The sequence below is a fragment of the Chrysochloris asiatica genome, unplaced genomic scaffold, assembly GCF_000296735.1.
Source record: "Chrysochloris asiatica unplaced genomic scaffold, ChrAsi1.0 scaffold00454, whole genome shotgun sequence".
NCBI classification, from domain to species: domain Eukaryota; kingdom Metazoa; phylum Chordata; class Mammalia; order Afrosoricida; family Chrysochloridae; genus Chrysochloris; species Chrysochloris asiatica.
The window spans coordinates 407,126-419,652 of NW_006408972.1; the positions used below are offsets into that span (position 1 = coordinate 407,126).

Here is a 12,527-nt window from a genome sequence, read left to right on the forward strand (position 1 = left end):
TGCTGCAGGGTAAGCACCAGACTATGAACCATAAGGTCAGCAATTCAAATGCACCAGCCCCTCCTCGGAAAGCCTGTACCGGGTGGCTATGAGTCGGAAGCGACTTGACGGCACGTAACAACTGCAACATACAACATTATCAGGAGTCCTGGTGATGCAGCAGTTAAAGCACTCAGCTGCTAACCCAAAGGTCAGTTCTTCAGAACCACCAGCTGCTTGGTGGGAGAGCGACATGAATCTGCTTCCCTGAAGACTTCTGCTGACCACTGTACCCTGAGGGATCCCTGGACGGGCACAGCGGCCACATCATGGACTCCAACACAACACTGGCTGTTGGGGTGGTGTGGGGATGGGCAGAGCTTCACTCTGTTGTCCTGGAGTCAGAATTGAAGGTAGCCAGCCCTGACCCCCGAGTGGGTACACCCTCTGCTCTGGCTCTGACTCTCCTCGCCCTGCTCTGGGACACTGAGTCCTTCATCCCCAGGTCCGCCCGGGGGCTGCGTCTGCCATCCTCTGTGTCTAAGCTAGTGCACCAGTTCCGCATGTCCAATGAGTAACAGACCGCAATGCAGCAGACATAGACAAAGCTGAGTGATAACAAGACTTCAGTCTTGTTGCCCACTGAAGCTTCAGGGAAATTACAAATGAGCCAGATGAAGGCAATTGAAAAAGCAGTCTTTATAAAAAGTCACAGCACACTTCAGTCCATTTTGCACCCAACACAAGTCCCACAGGCCAACAGCTGTTTTCCAGGCCCCTGCACCAAGAACCTGGGGCTCCCCCTGAAAGTTCAGAGAGGAGATGGAGAAGCAAACAGCAAGGGAAGAGAGTTTTCATTTCCGAAACAGGAAAGGGTTAGGGAAATGCTGTGCAGAGACGTAATCATTCTGGATCCAACCATAGCACCTACATGTCCACTGACCCTCCTCAAGGACACCTTACAGAAAGCCCTGAACAGGTGCTAACAGAACAGGATCATTCTGCATTTAAGCACAGCATCTACACGTTCATGGGACCTCCTCAAGGATGCCAGGGAGACAGAAGCTATTTTCAAATACTATAGTATATTGTGGTAATTCCCAAAGGAGCCTCCAGAGGACAGCACGCTTAGGGCGCCAGTGCCATGGGCTCCAACAGAGCAGGAAATATTGCACCATCCTGATGCCATGTTCTTCTTCATATAACCCAGTTTCTGGCATTGTTTGCTCAATATAAAGATTGAGTAAGTATTAACCATAAACCACAAGGTCAGCTGTTTGAATCTACCAGTGATTCCGTGGGAAAAAGATGAGGCTTTCTGCTCCTGTAACGATTTACATCTTGGAAATCCTATACAGGGTTGCTATGAGTCAGAACCAACTCCACGGCACACAGCCACCAAGTACTGTAAAAAGGATACAACCCAGGGGCAGACCTTCCTGATTTTAAGCCATTCAGTGCCCCCTTATTCGGTTCTACCGACTGTCTCTTGCTCTAGGCACAAGTTCCTCAGGAGCACAATGAAATGTTCTGGAATACTCATTCTCTGCACTGATATCCATAGTTTGTCATAATCCACACCGTCAAAAGCCTTTCCATAGTTAATAAAGCACAAGTAAATATCTTTCTGGGTTTCTCAATGGTATTCCGAGTTCTACATCTTCTGACTCTGGCTAGACTTTCTGGCAGCTCCCTGTTGATGTACGGTTGCAGTCGTTTTTGAATTATATTCGGGCAGATCTTACTTGTGTGTGATATATGGCGTGGATGATGTGGATTATGGCAAACTATGGATATCAGTGCAAAGAATGAGTATTCCAGAACATTTCATTGTGCTCCTGAGGAACTTGTACATAGTATCATTCAATGATTTCAACATTCCTCTGGGTCACCTCTCTTTGGAATGGACACAAAAATGGATCTCTTCCAATTGGTTGGCCAGGTGGACTTCCAAATTTCTCAGTATACATGAGTGCTGCATTAGTTTGTTGGAAAATTTCCATTTGTAGTCCATCAATTCCTGGAACCTTGGTTTTCACCAATGCCTTCAGTGCAGCTTACACTTCTTTCTTCAGTACCATTGGTTCTTGATCTTAAGCTAACTCTTAAAATGGTTGAACACTGACCACTTCTTTTTGGTACAGTGACTCTGTGTATTCCTTCCTTCTCCTTTTGATGCTTTCTGCATCATTCAGTATTTTCTCCATTGTTGTTGTTAGGTACCATCGAATCCGTGTCCCCTCATTCTGTTCTAATGACTGACTGCCAACCAACAGTGACCCACTGTCCAACAGAGGAAAGCACTGTCCAGTTCTGCGCCATCCTCACAAGTGCTGCTTCAGTCCATTGCTGCCACCACTCTGCCAATCCATCTCGTTAGGTGTCTCCCTCTTTTTTTGCTGTCCCTCCACTTTACCCACCACGAAGTCCTTCTCCAGGGACTGGTCCCTCCTAATAATATGGCTTTGCCTCTCCATCATATCTTCTAAGGATCATTCTGACTCTACTTCTTCCAACACAGATTTGTTTGTTTTTCTGGCACTCCGTGGTGCTTTTCACATTCTTCTTCTACACCATAACTCAAAGGCATTAATTCTATAGCCCAACTTATTCTTTGTCCAACTTTCACATGCATATGAGGCTACTGAAAATACTATGGTTTGATTCAGGAGCACTGTAGCTCTCAAACTGACATCTTTGTTCTTGAACACTTTAAAGAGGTCTTGTGAAGCAGACAGACCTAAGTTGTTTGATTTCTTGAGCAGCAGATTTACCTAGTGCAATATAGTGTTTGATTTCTTCACTGCTGCTTCCATGAGAGTTGATGGTGGATCCATGCAAAATGAAGTCTTTGACAACTTCAATCTTTTCTGCATTTATATGGATGTTGTTTAATGATTCAGTGGTGAGAATTTGTTTTCTTTACATTGAGATGCAACCCATATTTAAGGCTGTGCTCTTTGATCGTCATCAGTAAGTATTTTAAGTCCTCTTCACTTTCATTAACAAGGCTGTATCTTCTGCATGTCACAGGTTGTTAATTGAGACTTTCTCCACTCCTGATGTCACATTTTTCTTTATATTAATTCAGCTTCTTGGATTATTTGCTCATTATACAGACTGAATAGGTATGGTGAAAGAATACAATCCTGGTGCACACGTTTGCAAATTTTAAACTATTTATTGTTCCTTTGCTCTGTTTGAACAACTTAGTCTACATACAGGTTCTTCATGAGCACAATTAAGTGTTCTGGAATACTCATTCTGTGCTGTGTTGTGCATACCATGTCATGATCCACACAGTTGAAAGCCTTTGCGTAGGCAATAAAGCACAGGTAAATGTCTTTCTGGTATTCTCTGTTTTCAGCCAGGATCCATCTGACACCAGCAATGATACTCTTTGTTCCACACCCTTGTCTGAAACCAGCTGGAACCTCTGGCAGTGCCCTGCCAATAATGTATTGTTGCAGCCACTTTTGAATTATTTTTAGCAAAATTTTACTTGCATGCGATATTAATGATACTGTTAGATGATTTTTGCATTCCGTTGGGTCACCTCTCTTTGGATGGGCACAGATATGGATCTTTTCCAATCAGTTTCCTAGGTAGCTGTCTTCCAGATTTCTTGGTATAGACGAGTGAGTGCCTCCAAGGCTTCATCATCAGTTTGTTGAAAGATTTCCATTTGTAGTCCATCAATTCCCGAGCTTTGTTCTTTGCCAATGCCTTCAACGCACCTTGGACTTCTTCCTTCAGTAATTGGGTCTTGATCATATGCTGCCTCTTGTAATGGTGCAACATTGATCATTTCTTCTGGTACAGTGACTCTGTGTATTCCTTCTATCTTCTTTTCATGTTTTCTGCACCATTCAATATTTTGCCCAAAGAATCCTTCAGTAACACAAGCCAAGCCTTGAATTTTTTCCTCAGTTCTTTTAGCTTGAGAAATGTTGAACGCATTCTTCCTTTATGCTTCCTAACTCCAGGTCTTTGCACATCTCATTATGATATTTGACTTTGTCTTCTCAAACTGCCCTTTGAAATTTTCTGTTCAGCTCTTTTACCTCCTCATTTCTTCCATTTGCTTTAGTATCTCTACGCTGGAGAGTGAGTTTCACAATCTCTTCTGACATCCATTTTGGTTTTAATGACCTATTGCTTTCTTCCTGTATGATTTTCGTGATGTTGTCCCACAACTCTTCTGGTCTTTGGTCATTTAGTGTCTAATGCATCAAATCTGTTAGTTTGATGATCTCTATGTTCAGGTGGGATATATTCAAGGCCTGATTTTGGCTTTGATTGACTTAATTTTAACTGTCTTTAGCTTCAGCCTGAACTTGCATATGAGCAAGGTCCTTGTTTCGGCTGATGATACTGAGCTTTTCAACTGCTTAACCCCACAGATGTAGTCAGTCTAATTCCCATGCATTCCATCTGGTGAAGTCAATGTGTACAGTCACCACTTAGGATGTTGATGAAGGTATTTGCAACGAATAATCTGTTGGTCTTGCAAAATTCTATCATGTCTTTAGCATCATTTCTTCCACTAAGGCTATATTTTCCTTCCTCTTTGTTTCCAATCTTCACATTCCAATCACCAGTAATTACCAATACATCTTGATTGAATGTTTGATCAGTTTCAGACTGAGTAAGTTGGTTGTTGTTGTTGTTGTTGTTAAGTGCCGTCGAGTCGGTTTCGACCCATAGCGACCCTGAATAGGGTTTCCGAGGCTGTAAATCTTTACGGGAGCAGATCGCCTCATCTTTCTCCCACGGAGCGGCTGGTAGTTTCGAACTGCTGACCTTCTGGTTCGCAGCCCGATTCGTAACCACTACGCTACCAGAGTAAGTTGGTAGTCCTCTTCATTTTCAGCAAGCAAGGTTGTGAAAATGAAGAGGACTTAAAACATTTACTAATGAAGATCAAAGAGCACAGCCTTCGGTATGGATTACATCTCAATGTCAAGAAAACAAAAATCCTCACCACTGGACCAATAAACAACATTCTTATCAACAGAGAAAAGATTGAAGTTGTCAAGGACTTCATTCTTCTTGGATCAACTATCAACACTCACGAAGCAGCAGTCAAAAGATCAGACGACGTATTGCATTAGGCAAATCTGCTGCACAAGACCTTTTTAAAGTGTTGAAGAGCAAAGATGTCAGCTTGAGGACTAAGGTGTGCCTGACTCAAGCCATGGTATTTTCAATAACCTCATATGCAAGCGAAAGCTGGACAGTGAATAAGGAAGACCATAGAAGAATTGATGCCTTTGAGTTATGGTGTTGGAGGAGAATACCAAAAGTGCCATGGGCTGCCAAAATGGCCAAACTTCGTCTCTCATACTTTGGACATATTGTCAGGAGGGAACAGTCGCTGGAGAAGGATATCATGTTTGGTAAGATGGAAGGTCAGAGAAAAAGAGGAAGACCTCCAATGAGAGATGGATTGGCCAGGTGGCAGCATCGAGGGACTCAAGTGTGGCAACAGTAGTGTGGTTGGCCCAGGATTGGACATTGTTTCGTTCTGCTGTGCATAAGGTCGCTATGAGTCGGAGCCGACTTGATGGCACCTAACAACAACAACAACAAAGTCGGTAGTATTTTTCATTTCATCATCACAGGCTTTTGTGATTGCTATGTAAATTTGAATAATAGTGGTATTAGCCAGTCTTCCTTATAACCATATGCATATTGTCCTATCACAGACAACATTGTTCTTCAAGATAGATCTTGAAATATCCTTTTTGACCATGAACGCGATGCCATTCCTCTTCATTTTGTTATTCCTGGCAAAGTAAACCATATGAATGTTGATTCAAATAGTATCAGTCCATTTCATCTCACTAATGCTCAGGCTATTGATTGTGGCGCTGTGGGCTAATGCATCAGACTGCAAAGTCGTTTGAACTGCAAGGTCGGTGGTTCAGGCTCACCAGCTGCTCCTTGGAAACCCTAGGCAGGGTTGCTATGGGTCAGAATCGACTCGATGGCACTTGACAACAACAACAAAATTCATTTGTAACAACTTCCAATTTCCCTAGATTTACACTTCATACATTCCATGTTCTGATTATTAATGGATGTTTGCAACTGTTTCTCCTGTTTTAGCTGTGTCTTATCAGCCAATGAAGATCCTGAAAACTTGGCTTGATTTATGTCCTAAAGGTTAACTTACTTTGAGGATGCAACTCTTCCTCAGTTGTATTTTGAGTGTTTTACAGCATAATGGGTTCGTTTTCCGGTACTATATCTGACAGTGGTCCACTGCTGCTCATAAGGTTTTCAGAAGCTAAACATTCAGAAGTAGTCCACCTCTCCTTCTTCCTAGTGTGTCTTCATCTGGAAGGTGCACTGGAATCTGTCCACTGTGGGTGACCCTGCTGGTATTTAAGATACTGGGGGCACAGCTTCCAGATTGGAGGCACACGGAAGCCGCCACAGTACAACTGAGAGTGGTGGAGCCTTCGCTTTAAGCAGTGACTAAAACCAAGCTCTGCTCTGACATCACCCCACTCCTTGTTGCTTTTCTTCCTAATTACCATCCTTAATCACTGCATCACAGAGCCCTCACTACGTGTGGAAAAGTGGGCTTCCTGTTGCCAACACAAAGACACAACGACTTCAGAATCACTGCCTGCCCTCACCAAGCTTTCAATCGAGCTGAGGGGACCCACTGCCATCAGGTCAAGTCTGACTGACAGTGATCCGACTGGACAGAGCAGAACTGTTCCTAAGGGTTTCTAAGACGGCAGTTCTTTACAGGGGCAGACAGCAACTGCACAATGGCTGGTAGGTTTGAAACGCCAACCTCGTGGTTAGCAGTCCAATGCTTAACCCACTGGGCACCAACCCTCGCGAGCTCAGGGAAGAGGGTTGCATTAGGAACAGTACCAGGTAAGTCCACTGACGGTACGTGCTACCAGACATAACGCAGAGGGGAAGGGGTTAGCTGAGTGCTAACGTAACTGACTTCAGGGTGACCGTCTTCCTCTCTGACCATCTCCCAACTCCCACCCAATGTTGGCTATTCCATTCTCTCTCAGAGTACCAGGACTCACCCTTGTCAAATTCTCTTCAAGGCAAAGAAAACAGTCAAAAGTTCCTCCTCCTAAGAACATCACTGCACTCCAGAATATACTGCAATCTATGGTGAGCCCAGAGCTGAGGGGGTTCAGAGCAAGACCAGCTGTGGGTCAGTACTGGTCCAAGGCCCTGCACTGGATAAAAACAGAACAGCTGTCCAGAGAGAAAGTGCTCATGATTCAGGTGTGGGCTCCTTCCTGGGCTTCGCTATGGCATACGCCTTCAGAAGAAAGCCTCTGAATGAGGTCATCTGTACCCCAGATTGCCATCTCAACCGTGTCCCCAAGAAAAAGAAAGCTGATTGCTTTCTGGAATCATGGAGATATCCCAACAACTTCAGACAGAGCTGCAGTGATGAGTGGACCCAGGAGGCATCTGATGGTGACTCCAACCACAATCAGAACCCCAATGCCAGTGCGTGGGCATTTTGGAGGTTAAGTGGGCACACTGCAGAACCTTTTGGGGTGACATGTCACCCAGGACACTGTTGTGTCCCCTATTGGCCCACAACCCTCTTGACGTATTCACTCTGGCTCTCTGGATGTCACTTTGAGAAGCAAGGTGCTGGGACCACTGAGGTAAAGACACAGTGGTCCCTGCCTTCAGAGGGCTTGGTCTGTGGCCGGAGAAGAACAGAACTGAGGCCACAATCGTCTCAGGAGAAAGAGCACGTGCACAGGACCCACTGTTGATTCAGACAAGGGCGCCCCAGGGAAATGGACATTATAGAAGACATATTGTCCGGAGGAAACAATCGTTGGAGAAGGATGTCATGCTGGGTAAGGTGGAGGGTCAGAGAAAAAGAGGAAGACCTCCAACGAGATGGATCGGCCAGGTGGCATCATTGATGGACTCAAGTGTGGCAGCGGTAGTGAGGTTAGCCCAGGATCGGACATCTGCTGTGCATGGGGTCGCTATGAGTCGGTTCCGACTCGATGGCACCCGACAACGACAACAAGAAGACCCGTGAGGGGAAAATGCAGAGTTTGGCTGGGACAACGCCTGGCTTCGTGAGCAAAATGTCTCCACCCAATTTAGTTAGAGTAAGAGGCCAGTGCATGGTGCCTTATGGGACAGTCACTATTCTAGGCTAAGAAATAGCCAGTATAGAAAGAACCTTTCCACCTATACTGTGAAAGGATTTAAAATAAACCATCACGGTGCTTCTTTACCAACACATATGCTTTTCTTTCTCTAAGAATAAGACAAATGTCAGAAAATATGAGTACCTGGGTTTCTCCAACCCAACTGAGACACAACTACAGGATGGCCCTGAACTACGAACAGAGTTGTGTTCCTAAGACCGTATGGAAGTTTGTACAGAAGATGGAACAAAAACGTATGGTTCATATCTAATGCGGGTCAGTTTCTGTCTCAGGATATAGTGTATGGTATCCCTTTCTAAGCATAAAAAACATTAAAGAAACATTTCAGGTACACCAAAACATCTTTAACATAAAAATAGAGCAAAAATGCTGATATACAACAAAAAGTAGTATCCATTTGTTATCATGAACCATTGTATTTACTTCAAAATTCTCCTTGGCATTAGAGAGGTCGGTTCAGACATTCCTAAGTTGGCGCCTGCCTCCTCTTTCACAGGAATGACTTTGACAGTCACCTTGTGCTGGGCCAGGGTTGTCGGTGGTTTGGCAGTTGAGACGTCGTCATCCCCATGAGGAGAGTTAATATAACACAATGGCATCATGATGGGGTCTCCTATTAGCAGTCAGCCAACAGAAGGAAGGCTTCCTTGGGGGTGTGACCTGCAACATCTTTCATCTCACAAGAGGTAACAGGAGAAGGGAGCAGAGAAAGAGGGGCCTACTGCCACCAAGAAAGACGAGTAGGGTGGGGGTGGGTTCCCAGATCCAGGGGAAGTCACACGGAGATTGCCAAAGATTGCTGGGTGTGCAGATGCTGAGCGGAGACAAGGTCTTTCCTCAGAGCTGACAGAAAGAAGACCTTCCCCTGGGGCCAGCACTCTGGATGAGGACTTCTCGCCTCCTAAGCCGTGAGTGAACACGTTTCTGTTGGGAAGCCCATCCCCTTGCGGGATTTCTACTACAACAGTGCTACAGACTAGGATAAGCCATCACCAGTCACACACAAAAAAATACAAAAACAAAGACCCCACTCATCCAGCTCAGTAATACCCCAAGCTCCATTTACAGGCAAATAACCTTCAGCAAACGTATCCTTCAGTGGCCCTCGAGTGGGCCCACAGGGCAGGACAGACACGGTGCTGTGAAGGGGCCAAGCTGGTGTCGGGCCAGATAACCCATGACAGCTGTAGACAGCACACAAGTGTTGACCTGACACGGGCACTGTGCAGGGAAAGGGGCCACACCTGTGGCCTATGGCGCAGACAGAAGCATCATCTGAATGAGGCTACATCGGTGTCAGGAGCTTGTCTGCCAGGTAAACGGGGGCAGGGTAGAGAACACAAGTAGACCAGAAGGGCATCCTAAGCCCCCAAATCAGCAAGGCGAAAGAGAAAGAGACCGCTTTAGAGCCAAGTCGCCCAAAGGCCAAGGCATAAGCCCCCCAGGACAGATCAGGCCACTCAGGCTGTGTCTGCTCGTGGGGGCCTGGACAGCCTGCTCTGAAGCTCAGCCTCTGTAAGCACGCAAAGCCAGAGTAACAGAAATTCCGAGAGTCCAAGGCAGGTGTCTCCAGAGGCAAGAAGAGGAGAGGCCTGGATGGTGCTGAGAGCCCATACAGGTGCCTCCTTGGAGGGGCCACAGAGCTTGTTTCCCTCAAGGTCTTGGGCTCAAACTGGCCCAGGGCAGCCAGCTGGCAGGAAACGAGGCCGTACCTGCCTGTCTCAATTAGAACAAGTCCCATCTGACCGATTCTAATTTGTATCCGAGTGGAAACCTCTACTAAGAGCCAGGAGCTGAGGACAAAGTCACAAAAACCTCTTTCTATTTCACTTGGGCCCCAGTCCACCTGGGGTGAGGACGTGGCCACTGGCATTGTCGGAGCTGACACTCTCTGTCACTGACTGAATTGTGTCCCCCCAAATATTGTCATGAGGGACCAGTCGCTGGAGAAGGACATCGTGTTTGGTAAGAGAAAGCGAGGAAGACCCCCAATGAGATGGATTGGCCAAGTAGCAGCATCGACGGACTCAAGCGTGGCAACAGTGAGGTTGGCCCAGGAACGGGCAGTGTTTCGTTCTGCTGTGCATAAGGTTGCTATGGGTCGGTACTGACTCGATGGCACCTAACAACAACACAACAACAAATATGTGTCAGCGTGGCTGGGCCGGGATGTGATGTGATGTGATAAACCAGTACGAGGGTTAAAGGTGGCTGCAACACCCTTCACCTGGCCCTGCCGTGACTTGAGGTCAGGGGGAGCTCCTGGAGGGAGGCCTGCAACACCTTGTATCTTATAAGAAATAAAAGGAGAGAGATGTGAGCAGAGATGAGAGGGCCGACCGCCTTCGAGAAAGGGGAGCCACGAGGGGTGCATCCTTTGGACGTGGTGTGCCTGCACCGACCCTGGGGAGGATGGAGGCAAGGACTGCTGAAAGGAGACGAGGGTCTCCCTCCTAGACCGGGTGCCAACAGAGAGAAAGGCTTCCCTTGCCGCCAGCACTCTGCATCTGGACTCCAGCCTCCGAAACTGTGAGCTGCGTATGTTGGCTGAAGCCATCCCTGGTGGTCTTTCTGTTACAGCAGCGCGGGAGGAGAAGCCCTCCTCCTACTGCTCTTCCCAGGATGCTGCAGGCTCAGCTCACCCTCACCCACTGTTTACCTTTCACCATTGGATGCTAATCCCACTCGCTGTTGGAGGAATCATCTCTGGCTACCCTGAGGTTCACATCCAGGTTCAGCACGCACCCTGAAGGCTCAGCCCCAATCACCTCATCTATAATAAAAGCAGGCCCTACGATTCATTCATGGGCTGTACTGCGAGGACTGAATGACACAAATGAACATGCTGCCTGACACAAGGTCACGACACTGCTGCTGACTTGATAATAGCTCACGGCAAGCTGCAGCAGGAGAACTGCCCTGCAGGATTTCCGAGGCCACCGCCACCCCATAGAAGCAGACGGCCACACCTTTCTTCATGAAGCCACTGGGTGGGTCAGAACTACCGACTTTTCTGTTCTGGGCGGATTGCTCAACTACCACCCCACCAAGGCTCCCAAACCAAACCTGATGCTGTTGAGGGGATTCCAAGTCATAACGACACGATTACAGAATGGATCTGGGATCTGCCCCACAAGGTTCTCGGGCTGTGAACTGTTACCACCATCTCAGTCTGTTTGCCCTACTGGGGTGGCTTGTGGGTGCCTGTGATTCTGGAAGCTATGCCACAGGTATTTTAAATACCAGCAGGGTCACCCACGGTGACCTGAGCTTCTAAAGACTGACTAGGAAGGAGAGACAGACCACTTCTGACTGGTTAGCCACTGGAAACCTTACAAAAGGCAGCAGAACACTGTCAGATATAGACCCAGAAGATGAGCTCCTCAGGTTGGCAGGCAGCAAAAATACGACTGGGCAAGAGCTGCCTCCTCAAAGCAGAGGTGGCCTTAATGTGGACACACAAAGCTTCATTTGCTGCTGGGGAAGGTCTCAAAAAGAGACGAAACAGCTAGTCAGGAAGGACTGATGGGTCTGGGAAGTGTCTGGGAGGCCTGACGGCGGTATGGCTCTGTCACTTCCTGGTTGTGTGATCCTGCTGGCCCATCAGTGTCCTCGTCTGCACAGGGGAGCTAGCAGTAAGCAGCACCGGCTCCCCCATGGGTGCTGGGGACCCGGAAGGACTGCCTCAGTTCTTGGGGTGGGGCGGGTGGCCGCGGAAGCGCAGAGGCAGCCTCAGGGGAATGGCTGCTGTGAGCTTGCTCCAGCTCCTCCCTCGGAAAACCCACTTTCAGAGGACACTGGGTCACGAGGAACCGGAGCAGGTTGTCTGGCTGTGGAGGCCTGGGACCTGCCGCCCGGGGCTGTTGTCAGGGAAAGGCTGCAGCATCAGGCTGCACCAACCGCCAGGCCACATAGCAGCGTAAGTGCGCGTACACTTCCGTGGCTGCAGTCACCGCTCAGGCCCGGCGACCCAGGCAGGACTTACAGTCTCTTCTTGTCCACCACGCGCTTCACTCGGATGGCTCTTTGCTCTGAGTAAAGTTTGCATACTCCTGGTAGAGGGAAAACAGCAGAAGAGACGTCATTTAGAACTGTCCTCGGGGGATGGTAACTATACTAGTAATAAGGCAGGAGCAAAGCCGCCGAGAGGCCAGTTTGCCCTCAGGAGAAACAACATACTTTTCAAGTAGTCCTCGATGAAGTCCAGGACGGTGCTGCGGTGCTCCTTTACCTGCTGGGAGTGGATTTCCCTGTGGGCTGCAAGGGAATAGGGCCGCGGTCAGAGTTGGCCTTCAGTGGCCTTGGACAGGCAGTGAAACTGTTCAAGAGCAAAGATGTCTGTGTGAGGCCTAAGTA

At 47.6% G+C, this 12,527-nt stretch overlaps 1 protein-coding gene across 1 annotated transcript in view; it reads right to left on the reverse strand.

Moving 5' to 3' along the window:
* STX18 (syntaxin 18) overlaps window positions 1-12,527 on the reverse strand; it is a 133,300-nt gene that overhangs the window by 19,491 nt on the left and 101,282 nt on the right. The window contains exons 4-5 of the mRNA XM_006877282.1: window positions 12,351-12,428; window positions 12,157-12,223 (exon numbers count right to left, since the gene is read on the reverse strand). Of these exons, the coding sequence (XP_006877344.1) occupies window positions 12,157-12,223; window positions 12,351-12,428 (145 nt within the window). The remainder of the gene's footprint in view (window positions 1-12,156; window positions 12,224-12,350; window positions 12,429-12,527) is intronic.